Raw genomic sequence first — 19,099 nt, forward strand, 5'->3', positions numbered from 1 at the left:
TGCAGCAGACCCAGGACCTGCTCACCTTCAGGAATCTCCTCAAGACCTGGCTCTTCAGGCAGTAGCAGCACCCCCCCCGCCCCCTCCCCCCTTCAGCGCCTGAAGACCCTTACGGGTAAGAAGTGCGCTTTACAAATTCAATGATTGATTGATTGATTGATTGATTGATTTTAAAGTTGAGTGGATCAATTAGCCCATTTCAGGTTCTATGCCTATGGAAGCATGGCTCAAAATGGCGTACTTCATAGGATTGTAGACTACGGCCCTCATTTCATCATAATACCTGTTTGGATTACGATATGCTGTAATAACAATTTGACTGAAAAGGGGAGTTTCCATCTGTACTGGTTTACAAACAACGAGGTATTTTTTGTATGAGGTATTACCACAACAAACATTCCAGGGTAACTCTGCTTCTTGAAATTACTGATTCTATGAAGCTGGTAATTTTGAGTGCAAAATTACAACATTTGAATTACTGATGTACTTCTAGTGTGACATTTGGGCTACATTGGAGCAAAACCTTCTCAGAATGTTTACCGAATAATCAGATTAGCATTTGGGTATTACCAGCAGATTCCAGTGTTGTAACATTGATTCCACCAGTAATTCCCTTTGTGCAAGGAATAAGTGTTAATTATTTTCTAATTCCGGTGCGAAATTACCCTTTCTGGATTCCCACATCTCCCATAAAGTCAGCCTGAACATGTGTCTGTGATCCGTGAGGAATTTGGAAGTAACTGCTTTTAATCCCATCAGGGTTGTTGGGTAATTGAAACGCTTATTATTTAGAGCATTGTGAAATAAAGCAATCTTCTCTAAGAAGTGCTGTGCAAAGAATATGCGAAAAAAAATTACTTTGGTAAGAATCTTTCACCAGATTTACTAAATACTAGTGGCAAAAAAGGTTTGCGTGCAGTAGAGAATTGTACAACGTTTCCTGTGTAGTAACATGTCAGTTCATCCAATTCGGAGTGGGTCATAATACGGTCTACCTCATGAATATTAATGAGATAGTTTGCAAATTGTGACTCATTCTCAATGGGGCTTTCTAGAGTCAGAAGACTAGTATGTTTATGGCTTCCTTTAACCCCTTCGCTGCGGCGGCTATTCCGCCGCAGCGCTAAAGGGGCGGGGCGGCCGCGCGGCGGCCGCATGCTGGTGACGGAGCCGCTCCGTCACCAGCCGCGGTTGAGCTATGCTGGTGACGGAGCGGTTCCGTCATGACCCGCCCCGCTCATTAGAACGCCCGCGCAGGCGCGAAATCAGCGCCGCGCAGGCACGGCGGCCGGGCCATGACGGAACCGCTCCGTCATCAGCACAGCTCAACTGTAGCTGATGACGGAGCGGTTCCGTCATCAGCATGGGAGGGGTTAAAATAAAGTAAACTAAAAACATGCAACCCATTTTCCTTAACCCCTTGGCTGCTGGGGTCATTCCCCTGCCGTGCTGGGGGGAGGGGGGGCGCGCCCAGCGCCCCGGTGCTCATGACGAGCTCAGCTCGTCATGAGCCATGGTGGTCGTGTGCTCATGACGAGCTGAGCTCGTCATGACCACACCCGTTTAATTAGAACGCTCGCACAGCAGGGGAAGCTTGCCCAGCGTGCGAGCGTTCTAATGGTCATGACGAGCTCAACTCGTCATGAGCACACGAGAACCGAGGCTCATGACGAGCTGAGCTCGTCATGAGTGTGGGAGGGGTTAAATGAAACGGTGATACATTAAAAAAAGCAACTAAAGTTCGAGAGCATGCAGTAATCCCCTGGACCACGGCCTACTCTCCAACAATTTTTTTTTATATTCTCAAAGGAGAAAGAGTCCAATGAGGGCTGCATCCCTTTTACAAATGGCTTACCACTGTAAATCAGATTCTTTCTTTTTTTTAATGATTTCAGACAGATTTTGTCGCAAAACATTGAAATATCTCATACTAATTTGGGATTTGTAATGGACACCTACAACATGTCCCTTATAACTACTGAATCAGTGTGGAGTTGCAAACCCATTTTTGGAGTTGGTCAAATTTTACAGCTCCCTAATAATGTGTTTAATCTAAATATTGATTAACGACTCTGTGATCTTAACTAGCGATGCGAACTGTGTGAACCATAAAAACGTTTAATATATCAGGCCAGAATGTCTTCAGAATTGTCTTTCTCTTAGCATTATGAAAACTAATAGGTGTTGAATTTAGCAGAGAGTACTATTACTGTACAACTGGTTGTTTTCTATTTTATCCAGCCCCTGCCTGTATCCCTTGCAGTTGTATAGATTTTTACTCAGCGCAGGTGCCAGGATGCCTGATGAGAACATTAAAAACAGCACCTTCACGAACCAATAAAGTTAGATTATTTTGTCAAATGTATTTCTACCAAATCATGATATTAATAGTAATACTTTTTTGGAAATAAAAAATAGTAAATCCTCGATTTGTTATTTTTTAGAATAGTAGGCCACTGTGTCTCTCTACAGCGATCTTAGTTGTTGGACAGCATGTGTGATTTTTCACACTAAAGATGTAGTCGTTTTTGGGATGTATATTATACAACTATGAAACTATTTACTTTGGGAAAACTTGCCAACATTTTGAAAGGATTTATTTGGGTTTCTACTGAAGGTTGTTTGCATTTTAGAAAATAAATGAGCCTTGTACAGTTAGGATGCTGAACACCAGCTATGAAGCTTTCATGCAGGCCTTGGTGGAGCCATTCAAATATGACACCCTTTTCATATTTCCCCAGGTTTTCTATTTGAGTCGAGTCTATAAATAAACATCATTCAAAATATGATAAAAGCTATATTCTAAAATGAAAGATGCCATTATTTGCCTTAAATAGTATTTACTTACAAATGGTTTCTTTTATCCATAACCACAAGAGAGGATCACATTTATAATTCTGAGTTATAAATGCCTATTTCTACTATGGTTGGTTAGAAATTATAGTTACAGTATCCTATAAAGTTCTGTCAGGTTTAAACTGAGAACATTCCTGTAATTTTCACATTCAGATCTCGGAATTGCTATGAACATTTAAGCAAGCTTTTTTTTTTTTTACCTTCGTTTGTTTTGCTAAAATTATATGTATAATATTCTTATGGGCGCTTTCAAGCAGCCCTCGTCATCCATTGGACTGTTATCGGGTCATTCTGTCCACTTCAATGATTGTCTAACGTGACCGTAAGTGACGACATTCTGCCTTTTCGCAAGAAGTACGTCCACACGTAAATTAGTTCTCTTCAGTAACAGAGACTACTTTAGCAATGTGTGCTTCTTTAGGCCAAAACATATTTTTGCTTTTAGCTAATTTATTTTTTACATTATCAGTGGCCCAGCAGCTTCCACAATAATAAAGGTTTCAAAAACCATAACAAATCAAGCATTGACAAAGCCAAAGATTGCTTTTGGACAGTGCCAGACCTATTGTCTTTGCCAATGCTTGGTTAAAGATTTGGTTGAAGAGTTGTAGCCCATAATTCAGTAGTGATTTTCATGTTACTGCCTGTAGAGCAGGTGTTAAGCTCTGGGAGCAATCTCACCACCAGCACGGTAATGCGAAATACTATTCAATGCTGTATTAATATGTGAATTGTACACCCTTTCTGTTTCTCAGTTGTACTCTAAAACATAACGTTTTCTCACTAATGAAATGTTACTCTCCATTGCAGGGATCTCTGTCGTCAGGAGAATAAATGTGAGTTTTATTTCAGCATTGATTCGGATGTTGTGCTGACGAATCCACAGACGTTAAAATTATTAATTGAGAAAAATAGGTATGTCTTCATAACACAAACTATTTATAAGCAAATATTATTGTGTGCATGCTTAGTTACAGAATAAAGGGCTAAATGGGGTGCATAGACACAAAAATGGAGAATGCTATAAATGTTTAGACTAGCCTCCATTTTGTGTTGCATCACCATTTTTGAAATTAACGAAACTGGTAGGTGTATTACTGAGGGGACTAGCCTCATATTTTTCAGCCCTCCATTTTCTGTTGTTTTACTCATTTGTGGAATTTACAAAACTGGTATTTGTAATGCTGGGGGAACTAGCCACATGCTGTTTATCCCTAAGCCTGTGACTGTTCAAAGCTATTAGTGCAGAGAAACGTAGGGCCTGATTATGAGTCTGGCGGTCCATGGACCTTCCAGACTCGTGGTGATGGTGGGCGGTCTGCCAGATTACTACTTTCTGAGTTGTTCCGGCAGTGGACCACCAGCTGCGCCAGGGAAACACCGTTCCCTGGCGATGGCGCTGCAGAAGGGCAATGCAATATGCTAAGCGGGACTGGCGCAGGCTTTTCATGGCAGGCAGCCCGCCATGAAAAGACTGGGGGAAGACAGGGGGAAGTCTGGGGGAAGACAGGGGGCCCTAGAGGGCCCAATGTCCCCCTTATCATGAGGATGCATTCAAGGGGGCACAGCATGTGCCCCCCTGTCTGCTTGCACCCCCAGTTCCATGACGGCATGAACTTCACATTCCATGCCGTGCTGGAACATTTTTAACATTGCCCTTGCAGTGCCCGACTTTGGGGCACTGCGTGGGAAAGGCAAAAGGACCATCTGCCTGCATGAGTTGAACTTGTAATCAGGCGGGTTGTCCTTGCGTAACTTTGGTGGTGCAATGCCAGCGGAGAGCTGGCGCAGCACCACCAAAGTTGTAATGTGGCCTCAGTCATAGGGTTATGGGAAATGTGCAATTATATTTTTTTCTGTGTGAAGTACATATGTGCAGAAAACCCTTATCCTTGCACTTCCACCATAAATGGGTGTTTGAGGCACTTCACAGCACTTAATGAACCAATGTACACATACATTTTTAACTGTAAGCTTAGGAGAGGCTTTAGGGTCGAGACAGTATTGCAGGTTTTAGTGAATAGCTGCAATGCTGTCCCTTTGAGGGTGTTCCAACAATAGCACTGGCCACATGAGAAGGTCCTCATTGGAACACTCACACAGCTAGAACACTTACTAGAGTGGAAGATACAGGTAACAGTCGGGAATTCCTTTTGGGCCTCAAGCAAATATCTTCTTTTTAAGGGTGTTTTGGTGACAATGTTGGATGAACTGAGTTTGCTGGAGATTTAAAGTAGTAACAAGGAAGGGCAGGATCTGGTAGGCCCATCTCACCCCACGCTCACACTCCCTACTCACCGGACACCTTCCCACACAGCCCATATACTAACGCATTATCAATAGAGCAATCATAGTCTATATTTTACAGTGCTACATATTGACCCTGTATTGAGCCTATGGTGATACAGATATAACAAAAGGTCAATTGTTTTCATTGCAGAAGACAGCCATTCAATTATGTATTTAGCACAATAGAGATAATGGAATTCCAATAGTATTTTTAAGTAGTAGAGTGTCTCCAACGTATAATGATGTATTAGGTCATGCAATTTTGACAAGAGTACCATAAATTGTGGAGGTGTGGGGCAAGGCAATCTCGGCATAGCCCTAGAGGTGGCCTTCCTTCATTGCAGTTCATTGATAATAATGTGTAGTTAAAATATTCCTGGGGTATGTTGAATATTCTGTGCCAATATTGACCAAAAAGTAGGCGTGGGACACCCCTAACTTGAGATGGCCATGCACACATATCTGTGGATTCAATTTCAAGAAAGGGTGCCTAGATTTATTCCATACCTTTATGTCCACTGCAAACATAGTTATGCAGATCTTTGTGCTGATCACTGCAGGCTAAGTTTACAACATATTATTTTTTTGTACTTTTGGGTTGCATTTAATGTATTATGTAGCCTTTGTTTCCCTTTATATTTAGTTATTTTAACAGTACTGGTCTTTTTTAGCCAAAATGCACATTGACTTGTATGGAGATCAAGCAAAGAAGATTTACAAAAGGAGTAAATATTCCATCAGACTGGGCAGTACTGTAAAATGTAATGATATACTGGAAATGCTTAATGTTTTTTGTGTCTAATTTACAGAAAAATAATTGCCCCTCTTGTGACACGTCATGGAAAGTTGTGGTCGAACTTCTGGGGATCCTTGAGCCCTGATGGGTATTACGCCCGGTCGGAAGATTATGTGGATATTGTCCAGGGGAACCGAAAGTAAGTTATTTGTTGCAGCAGAGTGACCAAAGGCAGGCACGTGCTATGTGTGGTTGCTTAATATGCTTGGTTTCAGAAAGAGTTGTGAAAATACTACATGACAGAACTAAAGGTGTGCATTTGATTACATTAAGTGATCTCTATTAGCTAATTAATTATATACATGCTGACGCCTGACAAAAATGTGTATTCAGGATAAGGCCTTCAAAACCTGAGGGGTGTTGGAAAAAATATTTTGAAAAATGCTGATTAATACTTTGTTTGTGTATGCCTGTCTGTATGAAGAACAGTTTTATAAGTAAGTAAGCTATGGAAGCCTCCTCATTCCACTCTCTGTGCGAGTGCCAAATGCAGATGTCAATGCAGAAATCAGCACTTCAAATTAATAAACAGCTAAAACAATAACTGAGTTTGGACAAAGAAGTGAATGTTTTGATTCTTTTTGGAGGGGGTGTAGGATTACTGAGTGCGGAGCAAGAATGTGAGAGGCTCGTTTGTGTGATAGAATTCAGACAGGTCGTTTTTGATTCCCCTAGCTGATTATTTAAAATCTGGACTATCCAGTATTTGCTGTGATGTAATTTTTCATTAGGCCTACTCCATCTTAATAGTACCTCTGCACATAACGTCAGTCTTTAAATAAGTTTAAGACTATCTCACCGTACTTAAAGATTAATTAATTAGGGAACTATAAAAGAGCTGGAAATTATTAAAAGAGCACATGGATACCAAATTGCTTCTTGGCATTGACAGACAACAGGAATCTTGGGACAAAAGAGGTAGACTAATCAAAAAAAGCAGGCATATCCTGAATATAGGATAGCTGTTCTGCAGATGAGGATAAAGTTGGATGTAATTATGAGATTCAGCAGCTTAAACTCTGTATGGCTGACTTTTGGTTCGAACTTTGTAACATGGTATCATTCAAATCAGACAGTCGCTAGCTGACTGGAGAATGCAACTGTGCTCTTAACAGTGGAATTTATTCACTAAAATGCCCAACATGATTTTAAATGTGACATGGCAGAGCACAGGCAGCTGATGAAGATGAGCATGTCCGAGTACTATGCACTTATTTCGATCATTCGTAGTAATGAACCACACAGACACAATTTGCAAAAGCTGCAGGCTAGTACACAAGATTTTTGATAGCTCCATTTAAGACCATTACACATATTCAACCTAGACAGGACCGCAGCCCTTATAATAAGTTTTGTTTCAAATTATGGCAGGAACGGCATCACCTGCCTTATGAGGTGGATTTTAGGTTGGTAATACTATACCACTGCCTCAATTCTACAGCAAATGTGTAGTCTTCAAAAGGAAAATGTACGTGCACTTTACAACTGGTGCACATAAAGGGCTGGCTGTTGACACCTTTGACCAGAAAATTTTGTTTTACCCAAATTTGTACAATCACAGCAGATGACATCCATCATGTTTCCATTTAACTTTAGAAAGCTGTGCTAAGATTGGTCAGTGGTGGCTGCAAGAAAACATTTTAGTAAGACTGCAACAGGGGGAGTTTCAAATGCTGCTCACTGAATGCATCTGGGTATCATCAATGTAGATGAAGAAGCATGCTCCAAAACTAGATTTGATTTTAATTTAGACAGGATGCTCATGTGAATATTAAAAAGTGTTGCTTCTTGTGACACGCCCTTTGGCTCATCTTGAATTATGTTTCTGAAAGACAATGATAAAAAAACATATTGTCCCTTCATTGAACAACTAACTTATTAAAGATTACATGAATTCCAACACCTTTCTCTCTAAGCCCCCTCTGCCACTTACCTCAATGTAGCAGCTCTGTCAACTGTGTCAAATGCAGCAAAGAATCATTGAGGATGACAGCAGATGCCCCCCTCATATGCTGCTACCAAGTGAGTAAGAACAATTTAGAGGGTCTTTCCTGTCTGACCTGACTTTAGCAGAATTGAGGCAGTAAGTAGAAATGTTTTGAATATTTCACATTTTTATTGGACTCGATGATGATTTCTCCAAGTGGGGTGTTCCAATCAACTCCTTAAAGGCATCTGAGATGACACCTACACTCAATGAGCTTTAGTTCAACATTATCAACATGGGGCCGCTGGTGTCTGGAATGTTCTTCAAGATATTCCTGTGGGTATCAATGGGAGAACAGTTCTGCACTTCTCTCAAATTCTTAAAATATTCTGCATCACAGGAGACAAGCAGCGAGATAATAGATCAACAGCAACTCGAGGGTGGGACTGTGCCAAAGGAGTCTGCAAGTGTTTTATTTGAAGCATTACAGAAAACATTCACAACATTGCCCTGTCAGAGACTAAGAAGTCATCCCACATAAATCATTATACATTTCCACTAGGACTGGTGACAATACAGTATATTTGATATTTTATTTTTATTTTATGAGTTTTATATAGCGCTGACATGACCCGAAGGGTATCAGAGCGCTTGCAGCAACATAAATGACAGATATCAGAAACAGTCACGGTACACTAATAACACAGATTCCTGATAGTCTATTTCTGGCAGTAAAAGTTCAGTTTCAGAGGCTAGTCATTCGCAGTCAAAATAAATAAATTCGATTGAGGAGCTGAGCATCAAACCTTTGAGTAAACTTTGCGGGAGTGGTAACCTTAACTAGTTGGGTATTTTAAGGTGGAACTGGGCAGCTATTCTCCAGAGGGATGGAGATGCTGGGTGTTGAGAAATTATTTTTGTTTTCTTTTGAAGCTGTGAAGGAGGGTTTAGTTCTGATATGTATTTGGAAAGAATTCCAGATTTTGGGGACGCTGCCTGAGAAAGGGTGAGAAAGGGTTTTTGGATGTGTCATTTGGGGAGGATGAGAAGAAGCGTGTTGGAGCTTCTTAGGTTTCTCAATTGTCCTACTTTAGTGAATTTGGCTGTGAGGTAATCCGGTTTACCAATATGTTGGACTTTAGAGATGAGACAGGCAGTTTTGAAACAGCAATGCGCTTCAATTTGTCGCCACTTTAGGTTTTGCAGCACGGGTGATGTGATTGTGTTTCTTAGCTCCTGTGGCCATTATTGCTGCTGTATTTAGGTTGGCTATCATCATGGAGGCTACGTGTGCTTTGGCTGCACCAGTGAGTGCGGTATTTCCATAATCTAGTCTGGACAAAACTAGTGCTTGCATTGTGGTTTTTAGGTCTTTAGGAGGTACAGAGGGCTTGATTTTGTTGAGGAGTTTTAAGCTATAGAAAGCACTCTTTGCAGTGGACCTTAGTTGAGAGCTCATGTTTTGTCTTCAGTCCATAGAGATACCCAGAGTCAGCTAGAGTAAGCTTGCAGTTCAGGGAGTCTAGGTTATTTATCCATTCTTGGATCTGTGGAGGTTAGTCGTGATTGGAGAAAAGAAGAATTTCAGTGTTTTCTTAGTTGAGTTTGATGTGGATGTATACATGTGTTCAATGTCAAGAAAGTATGGGATCCTGAGTAGAAGCCCATATATGATTCCTGTGTCTATATTGACATACTTAGCACAGGTGACCATGCAGGAGTATGAGAGGACCCAAGGGCCTTCCAGATTAAAAGAGCTGAGCAGCCTACCCTTGTTGTTTGAAACTCCATTAACACAAGTTGAGTTGTCACTTGCAGGATATAGCCAACAGAGTGAAACTAAATGCCTATATTGGCCAATTATCATGACCATTTCCAAGCTCTGCACTTCCTTGATTGTGTGCTTTGGAACACACATCAGCCATTGTGAGGCAGATAATCATCTAGTTTGTTGTGTTTACCATTAAATTATCTATGCATCTTTACAACATTGTAATCATATGTACTAAATCGGAGTTGAAGATTGAAAATATAATCTATATCATTTTATGTAAAATGCATTATGTGGCAATGCTGCATTATTAGCTTTAAATGTTCCTGCAATTAGCAATTCACCTCCACCCACTCAGTACTGATGTGAGCGGTTTTAATGTTTTAATGTTGCTCAATTTCTTTCACTGAATTTATAAATAATGTACAACAGTGTTTTTCATTTTGGTTGTAGTTGCACATATCTTTGCTTTCTGCATCATTAAATGTGGCTACTCCTCACTAATTTACATGTTCTCTGTATACAGAAATTTCCAGAATAGCATGCACTAGGAACCTGATGTGATTCATAAATTATATTATCTTTGTAAAGGTTACTTTGTGATGTAGAGCAGTACATAAATGTTGCATTTGTGCATTGGTTAAGTGTTGCCACCTGAATGTAACACTACTCCCACAACCACTGCCCCATGTGTACCTTGTGTCAGGTTCCCCATATTCAAATGTCCAAATCTCACAATGTAGGCATCTTTTGGCACCATTTCTGTAAACTGTAATTGTGTTGTTTATGTGGACATTTTTCTAGCCCATATACTTACTACTGACTTGCAAAGACCTTGCTAAGGTAGTCTTCTTACCCTCATACAGTTCTGATATAATTGGCCTCAAAATATTAAAATAGCAACTATTCTGGCACTTAGACTTAAACCCTGTTGAAAGATCTATACATTACTGAAGGCAGTACAATTTGGAGCTACAACCATGACGTAGTAAAGTCACTCATCTGTGGCTATCTTGCCTCATCTCTCCCACATTTGTCAAACGATGATACATATAAGAGTCTTTGTTTTGTGCAACTCTTTATCAGTAGTAGTTTTTGGTTATCAGTCTGTATGGAACAGAAGGGACTGCTTCAGTGCATGCTGGTTTTGGAAAGTGAGTAGTTGAATATCCGGAGGCCAACTGATGGAAAATTGAGACAAGGAATCTGCATGAAACCTTGATTGTTCCATATTTATATTGTGCTGTAAAAAGTTAAAATGTCTGAAACACTGCTCCTCCAAATTATTCTGTGTCCAGTATCAGACTGTTTACTAAAAATGCAAATCAAACACGAAATCATCTAAAAAAACTTTAGCTGATCTAACTTCCCATAGACCCGGGCGACTTTGCTTTTATGCCCATTCTTTAAACCAATGCTTACATAGTAAGCCTCACTAAGACCAGAAGCTCATTTCCCTACACTGTGGTGTACAGTAAGTCCATATTAATCAGGCAAATTCACTTCTGCTGGAATCTGAGCTCTTGAGCTTTAACACAGTATTTTGTTATCTAAACAGTATAATGGATGATAGAGATACTAAACATTATGTTTAGTAAAGCTTATTAATTCAATATTTCATGTGAATGACTGTGCTGAGACATATTTGCACTTCTACTGTCACTTATATTAATGCTGACTGTAAGTGTATATTAAAGCAGTGCTACGTTTTCATTTTTACTCATGTTTTTGTTTTGTAGGGGGCTGTGGAATGTCCCATACATGGCTAATGTTTACTTGATAAACGGACAGACTCTCCGAACAGAATTGAAAGAAAGGAACCAATTTATTCTGGATAGACTAGATCCAGATATGGCACTCTGTAAAAATGCTAGAGAAATGGTAAGGTGCAGGATCTAAGTATTTCTGTACTAATGTTGTTCCTTCAGTAGAAAATATTGCCATTTGTGATGGCAAACGGCATGTCATGTCTCTATAGTACCCCCCTTGAATTATTTTGAAACCTTTCGGAATTGCATCACGTTTCAAAATATTTAAAATTAGTAATGACAGAATTTGATTTTCTAATATTGCAGTTGCTTTAATATGTTTCTTGAATTTTTCAATACAATTCCACAATAGGCCCTGCTTCTACCTATAACTGTTCTAGGATGGTGAAGTTCACATCTGATAGGAAGAGCGGCAAGGTTTTTAAAAAGAATGTGAAAAATCCTGAAGAGTGTAGCTTTGAACAGGAACTTGTCCTCAAAACCTATGCTTTTTGGTGATTTCCCTTCCAAAATAAACGTTTGTCAGGAAAATCCCCTGCAAATGGTTTTTTGCTGGATATTTCCTCACATGAGAAGGTGTATGAAAAGTTTGAAGCTTTTCAACTTTGCAGATTTCAACACTTAACAAAGTTTATAAAAATTTCCAATTTAGCACTAATAATATACATGCAGTATTAGCATAGGTATGACATCTGGAAATGTAGATATCAAAGACAGCAGCAGCCAACACTTTTCATAACTTGCACAAGATGCACTAAGAGTTTTTTCTTTTCCTTCTGTGGAAGTAGCCATTATAGCTCTCAAGTAGATAATGTTTTCTTTGCACGACTAAAGTCAATGATTTCAGTATATGAACCACAGCATGAATGTGCAGTTCAAACAGTTTACTTAACTATCTGGTTTTTACGGTAGATTGCAACTTGACTTCAAAATTAGTAGTGCCATTTACATGTGTAACCGGCCCAAGAGCCATGTCTTTACAGCCCAGCAACTGTTCTACTCTCCTGCTCGCTAAGCCACTACAATGTTCGTATGTTTTAAGTGAGTCTAGTCATTCAAATAACATTTTTTCAGAAATACAAAATTGACATTTTAGAAGGAAAGGGACAGTAGTCACCTTGTGTCAAGTCAATGACAGGGCATTCTTTAGTACAAAGGCAAGAGCATTTAGTTCTTCCTTTTGTGTTGCTTGTGAAAACGTGGAACAATCATACACTTTATTGAAAGGAACAGATGATACAAACGGGAAGTAATTGTGAAACAGTACATTTATAAAATACGTTGTGATTCCTTACAGTGTCTGTAATTATAGACTCACTGTCTAAATATGAACTCTTTTTTGCACTACAGACCCAGTGATCATTTCTGAGTTAAGATTTTAGACATTCAGAAGAAGTATGAAATGCAAACTTCATCTGCTCCTCATTTCTTCCAGTAGCATGTATTAAAGTATTTTGTTCCTAAGTGTATTGTAAAGTTAACATAACACACTGTGATCACGAATCTCTGAGGATATATATACATGACAGTGGCTGCATTTCGAACTTGAGTGGTTATTTTCTTAAAAAAGGATTTCCAGTTTGGTGACTGGAGTTGAGAATTTATATAATAACTTCTTAGGCTTGGGGTCGAAAAAATAATTAAAGGATCTCATGGATCCTACCCCATAAATATGTTGTTTATATTCCAATTGCAGCATGCTGGGATTTTTGTATATGACTATGTGGTATCACATTTAGAGAGAACACTTGCTTTCAAGTTTAATGTCACCCCCACCGTACTTGAACTAAATATGTTTGAACAACAAGTCACCAAAATAATCTTATTAGTCATTAAGCCTCAATGTATTTCGTCATGAGTTCACTGTTTAAACCAGTATAGGAAGAGAAATAAATCCCATAACCACTTTCATTAAAACAAAACTCTGTCACAGCACATACCTGGCCATAACCCAGGATATACGTTTCTGCCAACATTTTTAATAAATATGGTTCACTCTGATTTATTAATTAAAAGTGTTACCTACAAACATATTTAGTTGTTCTTACTAGAAAGAAAGCAGTGAATCATAAAAGAAGGATATTTCATTAATTTGCCCATGACCGTGCCTGAATCAGCAGTCAAACTCCTCATATTTCAATTTCCTTCTACAGATTATTGTAGAAGTTTTCAGCATTACTCTGGTTAATGAGTTTTGCCTGATACAGGACTTGCAATGCAGTTCTTTAGAATCAATTAACAGAGATCTTTCTTTACATCAGATTAGAATGATTCCCTCTTTAGAATCCATTAACAGAGATCTTTCTTTACATCAGATCAGAATGATTCCCTCTATACTCCTTTCTTGTATTCACATTTTAGGGTTAGAAGAAACTTATTACTAAAACAAGACAGATCCAGATCATTCAAAATGCTGTATGCACAATTAATTTCCTTTCTGCAGCTTACATCTTGCTATATTTGCCCACACAGCAAAACAACATTTTTGTTTCATACACTTTTGTCAGTGGAACTTAGATTTGAGTGGCCTGTTGGCTCTCTGCTGCCATTAGTGTAACCAGGATACGAATACAGATAACTAATCTACCTTTCCTTACCAAGTCGTCAGCAGCTACGAGAGAAATACACATGGGAAACTAGTGGTGTCCTAGCACAGGACTGTGTTATCATGAAATCAGCAAGCACCCTTTTTCCTTCTTCAGGCAATATCCCAATAAAGTAACAAAAGTTCTTGTTTACTTCAGAGTGTTGCGGGCTTGTCATTCGAAATTAGTGGGTTCATTTCCATTGAATTCTGAGGCCTTACCATCACATCTCAATCCTGTTGTGATGTTGCAATACTCTCTTGGCATACTTTTCGCAACAGCTGCAATGGCCTGGCCACATTTATTTCCATTATATGGAAAGCCTCATTCTACATCAGACAAGATGTTTAGTTAGTCTGGAACAAACTCCATGCAGAAGAATACCTTCACTAACAGCTTTGTGTGTAATAATAGTTCATTCTTCCTCTTGCTTAATTCACAAGAGATCTTCGGTGAACTTTTGGATTCAGCCTTTACTCCAGGTGGATTTTGTTTCTGTGTCCACACTCAAATTCCTCTGGCAGACGATCAATATTAATTTTTAGCCCAGCTGCTGCTCAGTCTACAGCAGGGAGGGACTTTACACCCTCATTCATTGTACAGATTGATAAAATGTAGGGTGAACATCTGACATATTGGTGGAACAATTCCCCTTCCAAGGAAACGTTTTGTGAAGTTCAACCTGTTGTCAAACGTTAGTGCATATCAAAGGAAAGGGTTGACTGCTGGCATTGTTTTTGATTTATTAATGGTCTGTGCATTAATCACATTTGATGCAGTTTGTTGGAGATGTACTTTGTTGAAATTGTAATAAACAGTAATTGTTCAATTTACCAAGGAACTGACAGTGTGAACATGGCTCTTCAATTTTCATCAATTATAGAGGGGAAAGCCACTTTCTGCCACTTCAGTTGGTATTGACACAGTTTTAAAATGGGCAGGTTCTGTTAATGCCTTTCCATCCTAAACTTGTGAAGTAAATTTGCGATAAAATCCAATAATGGACCATGAGCTGTATCCTTTGATATAATAGCACCAGTGCATGTTTTATTCCAACATCTTAAGCAGCAATGTTTCTCCGTATGTGCCAAATACTGCTCACAATTATTTAAATATTGACAAGCATCTTGAGGGAAATGTAAAAACTCTGGAAATCACGTGTAAAGGGATGTAGTACCATGTATGCACTGTGAGAGCACAAGTGTACCGTGTTACAGATGGAATACATATTGTCTAGACATTGTTGCAATGGAATGTTGATTACAAGAACATGCAAGAACGCTGCCATGTTACCCCTTCTGCCCCTCCAATTAACACAGCATGAATTATTGGTCTGCACTGTATAGATGGCAGCTGATGAAACATTTTGTTTGCAGCTTTTTCCTCATCGATTATTGCAGCCTGCGCATGCAACATGTCCAATTTGAGCTCCTCTTCCCCACACGTGATTCCTGAATATCTTCACTTTCTATTCTCTCCTTTTTCCTTCACATTTGTCTAACATGCGTAGACCTTTGCATTGCAGCTGATGGCAAGGAGGGGACATGGGTGGCCTTTTCACATTGCAGACGATCATCTGGAGGGGATATGTGTGGCCTTGTGCATTGCTGTTGATTGCAAGGAGGGGACATATGTGGCCGTGTGCATTGCAGCTGGCGGCAAGGAGGGGATGTATGTCACATTTGTCATGTGTATCATGGACTCTGCTTCTGTCTGCATGTCGGCTTAATTGGCTACCACCAGAAAGTCTGCTTTGGATGCAAGGCTGCGATACTTCACACTGCTACAGTAAAAATAGCTCGAACTACAGAGAATTTACAAGTCAACTTATTTGATGCTTCTCCTTCATTTTAGACTTTCCAAAGGGAAAAAGACTCCCCCACTCCGGAAACATTCCATATGCTCAGAGCCCCAAAGGTTTTTTTCATTTATTTTATATTTGTTGGCTATAAAATATTACTTGCGCTTTCTACTTTGGTAAATTGTGATTTTTTGCCTGATTTGCTCATGTTAATACTTTTACAATCACTTAAACTGTTCTGGATATTTTTGCTTGCATTTTCAGAGGAATTCTGGGCCATTCATTTTAACCGAGACATTTACAACATATGGCTGTCTCGTTAAAAAGAGCATTATGGTTTATGAGAAAGGGTCCTGCTGTGTTGGGGAATATAGCAGCAGCTTTCCTACTTTAGCTGGCTTAGTTAATATCTAGTTGTAATGGAAACAGAGATACGTTGAGCGGGGTCTGTTCAGATGCATTCATTGGAAAGTTTAAGAAATAGTTGCAATTATTACTTTGAACACGTTGAGCCAGGCAGCTGCAAGCTATACCTAACTCCCCCAGTGGTGGATTCCTCAGGTGTTGCTTGGAGTCCACGGTTCCAGTCCAGAACGTTAATTAGCATGCCGAACTCTTTTTTCAGAGCCACGACCAAAAATAGATGTTTAGTACGTCTAAAAATTGTGACATTCTAACCATCTTTAAAAAGGCGTTTGAGTGTGAGCATGGTTGGTTGCAGATTTTAGGTTAGTTATTTATGTAAAACATGCCTTGTTAAACACTGTGCGTTTTTATGTGTACTTGTGTTTCTGTGCTTGTAAGTTTTGGTGCTTCTGTATTTATGTCACAGCATTTGTTTATTTGTGAGCTTCTATGTGTGTGTGTGTGTATGCTTGTGTCTTTATGTTGATGTGCATTATTATATGTCGGTGTGTATGTGTCTCTACATCTGACTGTGGTACTGGTTAAGGTCTGAGTTTGCTATATATGTTCATTTGTCTTAATTATGTGTTCATTTGTGTTTGGATTTTGATATGTCTGCATTTTTATGCATCCCCCGTGCACCTGTTTAGAGAAAATGCGTAGTTTGCTCTGCATTTCTGCATTTCTTACTGTCCTTCTTTGCGACTAGAGTTCGTCAACACCTTGGCTCTCTACAAAAAAAACATCTTGGAGGCAAAAACCATCTATTTTTCCTCCAAAATACTCGCAGCGGAAAACAAATCGAAGGAAATCTTCTCGATTATCCACAACTTGGCATTCTCGGACAGAACCTCCCTCAAACCTACCCCCTCACTGGATCTCTGTCTCTCCCTCAATCACTTCTTTATTCAAAAAATCGCTATTATTAAAGCCAATATCCCCGCCCCTTCCCTCTCTTTTGTGGACCCACAATGCCCTCCCCCTAAGGCACATCTCACTGCCTTTCCACCTCTTACCCAAGAATCTCTGGCTGCTATAATTCCACTTGTCAAATCTGGCTCCCCTCTGGATCCCTGCCCGGCCCATATTCTTCGTCACATTTTCCTTAGCTGTCCTGACCCCCCCCTCCACGCTCTCAATAGTTCTCTTTCTCAGGGCGTGGTACCTGAATCACTTAAGTCTGCCGTCATTGTCCCCATATTGAAGAAACCGGGCGCTGATCCCTCAGTTCCAGCCAACTTCCGTCCCATCTCTCTCCTGCCGTTTCTGGCGAAAGTTCTCGAGCGCCATGTTACCTCTGCCTTGAGCTCTTTCGTGGAGAAGAACGGGATTCTTGCCCCCCGCCAGGCTGGGTTTCGCCCTGCACACTCTACGGAGTCCGTAGTACTTTCGGTCCTTGACAACCTCAGGGAGGGTATGGATACCAACCAACCGCAGGCCTTAGTCCTCCTCGATCTCTCAGCCGCTTTTGACACGGTGGATCATTCCATCCTGCTCTCCCGTGTCAGGGCGGCGGGGATCGGGGGCACGGCTCTGGTCTGGCTATCCTCCTTCCTGAGGGACCGCACCCAGGCTGTCCGCCTGGGTGACTTTACTGCGGACTTCCGTAATGTTCAGTGCGGGGTTCCCCAAGGCTCCTCCCTTTCCCCCCTCCTATTCAACCTATACATCTCCCCTCTTATTTTTTCTCTGCAACAAATGGAGGTCGCCGTATTTAATTATGCGGACGACCTCCAGCTTGTCTTTAACCTCTCTTCTTCCCCTGACTCTGCTCTCAACCTCCAAACCATTATGATCCATATCCGGGACTGGATGAACCACAATCATCTCAAACTCAACCCAGACAAAACAGAGCTGGTGTTGACGGGTGGTTCATCCAGCCCCTGGTCTCCCATCTTTTGGCCCCCTTCCCTTGGTCCTCCGCCTGTCCCTTCTACCTCAGTAAAAACCCTTGGCATCAAGCTCAACTCCCAACTCACCCTCCACTCCCAGGTGAGCTCTGTGGTTTCCTCTTCCTTTCTGGCACTGCGAACCATACGCAAGGTGTCCCGCTTTTTTTCATTTGATGCACTTAAACTAATTACCCTTGCCATGGTCGTGTCTCGCCTGGACTACGGCAACTCCCTATATGCAGGTATTCCTGCATATAGTCTTCGGCGGCTGCAGCAAGTCCAAAACCAGGCGGCGCGCCTGGTGTTTAAACTCCCTAAATCCCACCATGTCACTCCCCTTTTGAAATCCCTACATTGGCTCCCGGTCTGTGCCCGTGTCCAGTTCAAGCTTGCTTCTATCACTTTTCAGGCTCGACTGGGCACGGCCCCGGCTTTCATTTCATCTGAAATTATCCCCTATGTTCCCGCCAGGGAACTGCGGTCTTCTACCCTATCTCTCCTTACGGTCCCACGGTTCCGGAGGAAGAAATGGGGAGGCTCTAAGTTCGCGACCCTCGCCCCGATTTTCTGGAACTCACTGCCTCTTGAGCTCAGAGCCTCCACCTCGTACCTACTGTTCCGGAAACAGCTCAAGGCACATCTTTTCGCAAAATTTCTCAACTAACTCCCCCTGCTTCTCCCCTCATGTTTAGCTCTCTGTCAGTCTAGCGCCATGAAACCGCTGGTGTACGTGCGCTGTATAAATATTTTTAAATAGAAATAGAAATAAATTTCTGCTTCGGCATGTGTGTATTACTGAGTATGCTTGTTTGTGTCTTTTTATATAGAAAATAAGTATTTTTTATATAGACTTATCACAAGACCACAAACGACAAAAATCCACAATACTGTACTAAAAATGGTAGAATTAGCTTAGTTCTCTTTAGATCTTAAAATGCGTAACGCTATACAACAAAAGTGTTGCAGAGAAGGTGATTCGTCAGTTCTTTCCACGCAAGAACGGTGATG

At 40.6% G+C, this 19,099-nt stretch overlaps 1 protein-coding gene across 1 annotated transcript in view; it reads left to right on the forward strand.

Moving 5' to 3' along the window:
- The window catches only part of PLOD2 (procollagen-lysine,2-oxoglutarate 5-dioxygenase 2), a 294,168-nt gene that overhangs the window by 219,735 nt on the left and 55,334 nt on the right, over nucleotides 1-19,099 (forward strand). Inside the window, exons 10-13 of the mRNA XM_086942510.1 lie at nucleotides 3,667-3,771; nucleotides 5,955-6,080; nucleotides 11,379-11,520; nucleotides 15,848-15,910. Coding sequence (XP_086798636.1) covers nucleotides 3,667-3,771; nucleotides 5,955-6,080; nucleotides 11,379-11,520; nucleotides 15,848-15,910 — 436 coding nt within the window. The remainder of the gene's footprint in view (nucleotides 1-3,666; nucleotides 3,772-5,954; nucleotides 6,081-11,378; nucleotides 11,521-15,847; nucleotides 15,911-19,099) is intronic.

Source organism: Lissotriton vulgaris, chromosome 11 (assembly GCF_964263255.1).
Source record: "Lissotriton vulgaris chromosome 11, aLisVul1.2, whole genome shotgun sequence".
Classification (NCBI taxonomy): domain Eukaryota; kingdom Metazoa; phylum Chordata; class Amphibia; order Caudata; family Salamandridae; genus Lissotriton; species Lissotriton vulgaris.